Source organism: Acanthopagrus latus, chromosome 4 (genome assembly GCF_904848185.1).
Source record: "Acanthopagrus latus isolate v.2019 chromosome 4, fAcaLat1.1, whole genome shotgun sequence".
In the NCBI taxonomy this organism is placed as follows: Eukaryota; Metazoa; Chordata; class Actinopteri; order Spariformes; family Sparidae; genus Acanthopagrus; species Acanthopagrus latus.
In genome coordinates this window covers 14,642,238-14,650,096 of record NC_051042.1, presented here as the reverse complement: position 1 = coordinate 14,650,096, position 7,859 = coordinate 14,642,238, and the positions used below count along the sequence as shown (strand labels likewise).

The window sequence follows — 7,859 nt, the reverse complement described above, 5'->3', positions numbered from 1 at the left end:
TCTTTGGTTCAACTTGTGTCTCATTATATATGTGCATATGTATATATAATATTCATCGTGGACCTCTAGATATGGTGAGGAAGCTGCTGTAAACAGAGCAAGAACAAACAGAGGCATCCAGTTTATCTCTTCCTCTGTGCACAAACGTTAGAAGGTGCGATCGAAGACAAGCCAGTCCAGCACCTCCACAGTAAATTGTTCCTTTAGCCATGTTTAGCCAGGATAGTCTCCTGAGATCTACATTTCTGTTTCAAGATCCAAGTGTGATTATGTGTCACCAACACTCAAAGAAATGTCGCAGCAGAACGTCTTGTACAAACCCTCCAGACATCTCTGTAGGTTTCAGAGGACGGAAGTGGTTGTCACTGAGCATCGGACTCATGGTTTCTGGATGACTTCACCTCCTGACTGGAAACAACCACATTTTACCATCAGATGGCGCTGCTGTTATAATCCCAGAGTCCCGAGACAACACTTACCAAACCTCCTACAGGTAACTGTCTGCAGCCCTGACAGGAAACAATAATATTCATGTCTTAGTGTCTCTGTGCTCTGCTTTGTATGGAATTGATTTTTTCACAAGAATGACACAAATATTGACAAAGGGCTGACGGGGGTGCAGCTGCTGTGTGTCAGGTGCTTTCCAAACACCATATCCCAGTCTTCCTGAGATAGAGTCATCGCGATATCTCAGCTTCTTTCCTTCCAGCCCTGAATCCAAATTATTGGGGGAGATACTACATTCATTTCTGCTGTATGAAAGCAAAATGAGGACAAACTACAGTCTGTTGTATAAAGCTCTTTATTGTCGCCTCCCACTTTATGTTACAGTTTAGTAAAGGAAAGGAAAGAATCAAAAGGAAGAGCACAGTAGCGTTAATTTCTCTATTATCGCTCTTATTAATTGGACGTCTTCATGGGTTAGCTGTAGCGATGCTCAGATCAGCAGGACAGAGGAGCTTCCCTCACACACAAACCACAAACTCAAACATAAAAACAAAAAAAAAAACAAAAAAAAAAAGGAACAAAACATTGCCACTTATTTGAGATGTTTGATGTGCGTGTGCTTCCTGATCCCAGCACAGCAAAACAAACCACCTTCCAAAGGTTACATCTATCAGTCAACTTTACTCTCCCTGCCTCTGCCAGTCTAAAATGAAGAATGATCGCTGAATTAAAAGAGGAAAATAAATTAGAAAGTAAACATATGTTGACTGTAAAATTGCTATTCTTAAAAATAAAATCAAAGGTCAAAGGAACAGTTTAACCGTCCATAATCAAAATCTTAATATAAACATACAGCTATCATATTAAAAAAAAAAAAACAAATAAGTACAGAAAGTGATTTCAGTGTCACACCTAAAAATCTACAAAATAACCAAAGCTTAATGATGTATAGCTAAATGAAGAGGGGGAGGGGCATCAAAGGTTTACAGCCAATCAAGTGCTGCCTGCATGATCAACGTTTAAACATTAATTAATGTCCAGGTGACAGGAGATCCACTGGTTTTCACTGGGGTCAGACTGGACGTCATCAACAGATCATCACCCAGATGGCGGCTGCACATCCTCGGTCAGACAGCAGGGCGGCGCTGTCACATTTCTGGCCTCATTGATTAAGGCACTGACAGTCTTTCAGTGGGTTTTTTTTTCCAGCAACCATCACAGCTGAGTGGGGAGGGTGATGAAGAGGAGCCTCCAGCTGCAATTCCTCAAATGAAATATGAATTGGAACTGGTTGGCCTGAAATAAGTCCTCCCTCATCCCAACTCTATAATGCACCTACTTTATATGTAAGCAGAATACAATATTATTTATGGCCTTATAAAAGATGAGGGCACAAGAAAGTCTGTAAAGCTTCCAAACTTTAAGCCAAGCTAATCTAACCTTTGATTGATTGACAGATGTGTCAGCCATTCAAAATCAGCTGTGGTGGTTGCTCTTTGCTTCGTGCCCCAACTCAGCTCTGACCAGGCTTTTCCTTCTTTGATTAAATGTGGATTGTCCAACTCTAATGACTGAAAATGATCATAGTAAGCAGATAAACAAAATCCAGAGATAGAAAAAGATGTGTGACGTCCCAGCTCTTGTGTCCATGTTCCTCCACAGTCCATTCATGTTGGCAGGCCTCCAGAGACTTCTTTCAAACAACAATGTCGTTGACCTCAGGCTGAATAAACAGCATTAAACAAAAAGTGGACTCCTCCACTGGCTGGTTTTCAAAAACGCAGAAGAAAAGACAAACTCGTGATGAGCTTTACAGTCAGTAACCAAAAACTGTCTGGTTTCACACTGGGCGTGTCTACATGTCAGCACTAATAGCTTTTGATTGGTTCTGGCATCTTGAGTGTGAATGTACCACTGGGTGGGTGATCAGAGGGGGCGGGCCATCAGGAAGCAACCAACTGGACGTAGTTGGCGGGGTAGAGGCCGACCTGGCCGCTGCTCAGCTGTCCTTTACACCAGCCCTGCTCGTCCTCCTCTCCCAGCTTCAGCAGCTCCTCGCCTGGAAGGGAAGTCAGCTCACCGTTAGATTAAAAGGCATCGCACGCACATACACACATTCATGATGCAGATGATCAAAACCGGAGGAGGAGAGGCCACCTGTCCTGGTTTATCAGTCATCTGGTCCTGGTTCAGGCTAAGCAGAGCTGAGCATGGCTAAGCTTTTCCAAACTGAGGTCCCTCCCTCTGTGGTCCCATCAGGTCCCATTAACTCCCTCTAAACCCCCACGAGACATGGCTGCCCTCATGGGACGGACTAAAGCTCTACGGATACAGTCTGGTTAAACACCAGCAAACAGGGCAAGTGTCACCCTGCACAGTGTCCAGACCCGAGAGAATTATCACCAGCTCTGCAGCTCCGTAGGCCCCATGGAGCTCCTCAGCCTCCTTTAGCTCATTGTTTGGTTTTATGTCTCATTGGGTTTTTATGTGGTTTTTTTTCTCTTTTCTTATAAAGGTCAACCCATGTTAATAAACATTCCTGTAAATGTGCCAGCTTTCAGTGGTGATCTCAGAACTCTCATCAACCCAAAAAACTTTTTCAATGGGACAAAAACTTCAGTCGGACAATAAACATACTAAAAACAACTCCTTATTTCCCATGATGTCTTGTGAGGACTCTGGGGATGAACTCTGTTTATTCGTTTTACTGAACAGGCCTCTGTAAAAGATGGAGTGATACGCTGCATCTGTCTTCCCTATTCTTAAAGATTTCTTTCAATAATCAAATGATACGGAAACAGCCTGTGACACAATATATGATCACAATTCAGCATTCCACTACAGAGTTATGGAAGGACAAGCTGAAGAGCTAATATAAAAACATGAAACACTTGCAGCTTTTCTCTCTGAAAATGTTCTGACGAAGCTGCTGCGCACAACCTGCCCAGCACCAGACACCAGTCAGAATCAGTTAGAGATTAGCTGGTGAACAAAGCAAAGCTTCGTCAAAGAAGGTGCAGGCTGGATTGTGGTGGTTTTCCAGTGGAACAACGCACTCGTACGTGAATAAAATGTATTCCTCTTCCAAAGCAGTAAATACAACACCCTACAGTGACTGTGTCATAGTCAGAGCTTAAAAAGACATTGAGGCATACACACACTTACAAAGTACAATGATTTTTCTGTTTTTCCCCTGAAGTGCACATGATTTCTGTTTATCACTTTGAAACATTTCAAACTAACTGTGTTACATAGTTGTTCCTCAACTTACCTGACAGATGAGCAAATGATTTAAGTGTCAGATTATTCTGATGATAAAAAATGTTATAAATTGTTATTTTGATAAATCCTTCAAATCAGGATAAAACACACAATTAGCATTCTTGATATTCAGACAGGTGAGAACATCCAGTGAATCCAGGAAAATAAAGAAACACTCAGAAAGGGTTTCATTTCCATCAACAATAACAATTTGGGGGTGAGACAGCTGGGGTTTTTTTTTCATTTTCAGCTAAATAAAAGCATCAGTCCTCTGACTACGTGTTCTGGGCTGGACTCAAAATGCTTTTATTTCCAAACTGATGTCATCATCAGCCAGTGATGATGTCAGGCTGGAGCACAAACACACTCCTCATGTAATCGGCAATTTTACATTGAAACTTTTGCAAAAATTAGCCAATTCAAGTCACAAAAGACAGTTTTATATCTTAACAGAACAACACAGGTGGAAATTTAGAGATGGGAAAATATTGTTTTTTAAAAACATCATATCTGTTTGGGGGATCTATGATTAAACAATGGTTGCAACCAACTGAGGAAGCAGCTTTTATTTCACACTGCCACTCACACAAAAATAAGTTGTCCTGATCTGCTGAATCTGAAGAGTTTCCTTTACTTCTATTTCTTTATTCATTTTAAAGAGGCGGTGATGTTTCTGTGACACAGGTTGACTTATTAATGCAACATTCACAAATGCTGAGCAAGTGACTAGCATGCAGACTGAGGTAAGATGTAATAGTGTGTTTTAGGGGTGTGTCCCCGCGACATTACAGTCTCACGGCATCATCAGTCCACATGTTTGAAACAGTGTGCTTAACATGAGTGTGTGTGTAAGTGTGTTAAAACAAGGCATCACAGGTGAACAAAAAATAAATAAAAAATTAGCTTTTGCTTTTCAACAGAAATCTTCAGGCTCTGATGTGAAACACTTTTTCTACTTAGACATGTAAATGTTCTTTTATTCATCAAAGCTGAAGTTTCAGATACATTTGGAAACTGGTTGAAATAATGTTAAAAAGGATCCGATCAGATTTAACTCGGCTTTACACATTTTATGAACTGACAGCAATAGTACAACTACAACTAATCACTCAAACCAAAAATCAACATTGTTTCCTGTGATGCCTCTCCTCTATAAGCATTAGTAGGTGTTAATACCTGCTTTAAAGCTGAGCTCATCGGCCTCCTGGCCCGTGTAATCATAGAGCGCTCGGACTTGCACCCCCTCTACCTGATCCTCCTCGTCCTCTGCCTCCCCCACGCCGTTCACCGCCAGCACCTTCTTAGGACTTTCGTCGTCAGACCAGTCTGATGAATAATCTTTGACCCTGAGAGAGGGGATGGGTAACAAAGGAACAGAAAGCCAAACAGACACAAAAGTACAGAGTCAGAAAGTGTCCAACCCCAAAATACTTCTTGTGTTTCAGTAAAATCATCTGACAACTAAAAGAACTTAATGCAGCATTGGTCCAATAGCTGAATTTTTTTTTATGAAAGAGTATTCTAAAGTCAAATCAGGTTAAATAAAACATTCTCTCAGCCGTATTCAGCTGCAATCACGTTTTTATTCTTTGAATCTCCCCAAGTTGCATCTCATCACATGAACCTTTTAAACTTAAATCTACCAAATGAGGTGCCGTAAAAAAAACTCAGAGAATCTCTCTAGCTACAACACGTAACCTCTGGCAACCGCAACTGTCGTCATCACGGACGTCCTGCTGAGAGCACTGTGAAAATGTCTGAGAGGAGTCAGACACCACAAAGTTTATGGAGCAACACAGAGGGAGGCGAGCTCATACAGATAATAACAGATGAGCACAGAAAGACACTGAAGCTGTCTGAAATCATTTCTTGTGTCTGAATTTTAACTGTTGAATTTATGGACTATATAGTCAAGTCAAAAACTCCCACAACTGACCAAAAGAAATTGCGAAATCTGACATTGCAACACTTTGAGAGATGTGCAAATTAAAGCTATCTTTGCAAAAAGCCAAAACGCATTTCCTAAGGATGTCTGTAAAGTGTTTTACTACAAAATGTACTGGCTCTTTAAAAAGGATTTGATACCCTCAAAGAGCAAATTAATATCATTACAGTCATTAAAAACATTTCAAACCAAAAGTACTATACAGCCTTTATTTTATATTGTGTCATTTTCGCTGAGAGTCAGAACATATGCAAACTAGCTGCAAAAGGCACAACAATTCTGTACAACTCTAGCGACATATATATTATCTCCTATGCCTCTCGAGTGCATGCAACAATGTTACATTCAAGATTCAAGATTCAAGATTCAAGAGTTTTTATTATCATTGGACATTCACATGTCAATCAATGAAATTGTCTTTGCAACCCCCGTGCATAAGGTAATAAAATAGTAAAAATATAGAAGAGCATGCAATAAAAATAGAAATATTTATAAATATAATAAGAAAAGAGGAAGAGAGTATGTACATCAGAACTGTAGTATGTACATAAGAACATGATTAGCACTTTTGAGAACTAGCATAGTCTGCCATCACAGTGCTTTGCCAGAATCAGCTAAATGTAGCTTGTTTGATCGCATGCTTTAATACTGGGTCTCAGTCCAGACAAGACGTCCCATATAGTTAGAATTCATTATGTAATTGTTCCCCCAATATTTTCTTTCCTATTCAGATGTTGACCCACTGTAAAATTTAAAGAAATCATTAGATTTTCCTGTAAAACTGTATATTCATAACAGGCTTTTTATTTCACATTTAACATTTATTAAGATTTACAAAACAGCAGAACTTGACAAAACATAAACAAAGCACTCTCCTTTTACCAGTGTAAACCTGACACAAATACATTATTCACAGTTTGTAGTGGAAAACTTTCTGTCTCATCTGCAAAATAAACCCTCTGTCTCAAAGGACAACTGAACTTGTTTCACAGTGTTACGTTCTCTTACTTTTTTTTTTTTGGACGTGCAACCAATAATATCTGGACCTATATTTTAATGATTTTCCAATGTTTTGCCTAATTTCAGCTGAGGAAGGGATTATAAAGCATCAGCAGCAGACATGATGGGATAAGATGGTACAACCAGTGACTTGTATTCAAATAACCGTTGCTTTTCAGGAAACAAGCTGCTTCGCAGGATGAACAGTGGCTAAATCTGGTGACAAAGTGTCTCTCTCACACCCCCACACACACACACAGTTTTCTAGCTTCTAATTACAGTGTGTTATGTACAGGATGTTCACTCCCCAGGGTGACTCCAAGGTAACAAGCTAAACTACCTGTCTGTCTGTCTGTGACTCAGAGCACATATACAGAAAACAACCTATAATGAAACATGGCAATATAACGATAATGATTTGTCTGCAGCAGAGACAGAGACGTGTCCTCCTACCTGCCGGTGTTCAGGGTGATGGGACTCGGCGGGACATCCTCTCCACCTGAGGAGACGATGTTGGTGAGGGTGACCACATTGTCCTCGGAGTTTCCACCTCGATCCTTCCTGCTGATGGAGCGACTCGCCTCTGGAGACCACTCCTGCACACACATACGAACACAGAGAATGTATTTACACTGTTTTGCAGAACAGTTGATTTGATCAAATTAAAACAGGACTATATTAATTCATTTTATACTCTTAAGCTCCCAATACTCTGGGGTGTTTTGTTGCTACAGCCTCATGTCTGGTCTGGTATGACTACCTGCAAAAAGCGGCTCATAAACAACTTTTAATAGATACTGACGTGAACAGACCTACTGTCATCTGGAACTGTACTCTGACTGTCCTGTTTATGGAGGTGTGTTTGAGTGGCAGTTAAGCCTCTGATAAAGTTCTGAGTCTGCCTACCACACAAACACACTCGCTAGTTAGCTTACAGTTTGCGTACATTGCACATTGCCTGTTTAGGTCACATAAACAATGGTTATCAGAAAATGATGATCAATGAAAATTAAAACTTGTTTAATACAAATATCTCAGAAAAACCTTGAAACTCTGACAACGTCTGGTGGGACTGAATGAGACTTGACATCTAACCAACCAGAACACATTCTTATATTTCATAAAAACAAGTGTGCTGCTAAGACAATACATGAAATGTGCTTTTCGTGTCTTAGTGGCCAGTTAATGAACACTCTTTCTGGTGTAG

General features: G+C 40.3%; 1 protein-coding gene across 3 annotated transcripts in view; it reads right to left on the bottom strand.

Moving 5' to 3' along the window:
• Positions 1–784: 784 nt before the first annotated feature.
• The window catches only part of pacsin3 (protein kinase C and casein kinase substrate in neurons 3), a 35,146-nt gene continuing 28,071 nt past the window's right edge, over positions 785–7,859 (bottom strand). For all 3 annotated transcript variants that reach the window (XM_037096734.1, XM_037096733.1, XM_037096735.1), the window contains 3 exons: positions 7,106–7,248; positions 4,885–5,054; positions 785–2,506 (listed from right to left, as the gene is read on the bottom strand). In XM_037096734.1, coding sequence (XP_036952629.1) covers positions 2,391–2,506; positions 4,885–5,054; positions 7,106–7,248 — 429 coding nt within the window. In that variant the 3' untranslated portion in view covers positions 785–2,390. The remainder of the gene's footprint in view (positions 2,507–4,884; positions 5,055–7,105; positions 7,249–7,859) is intronic.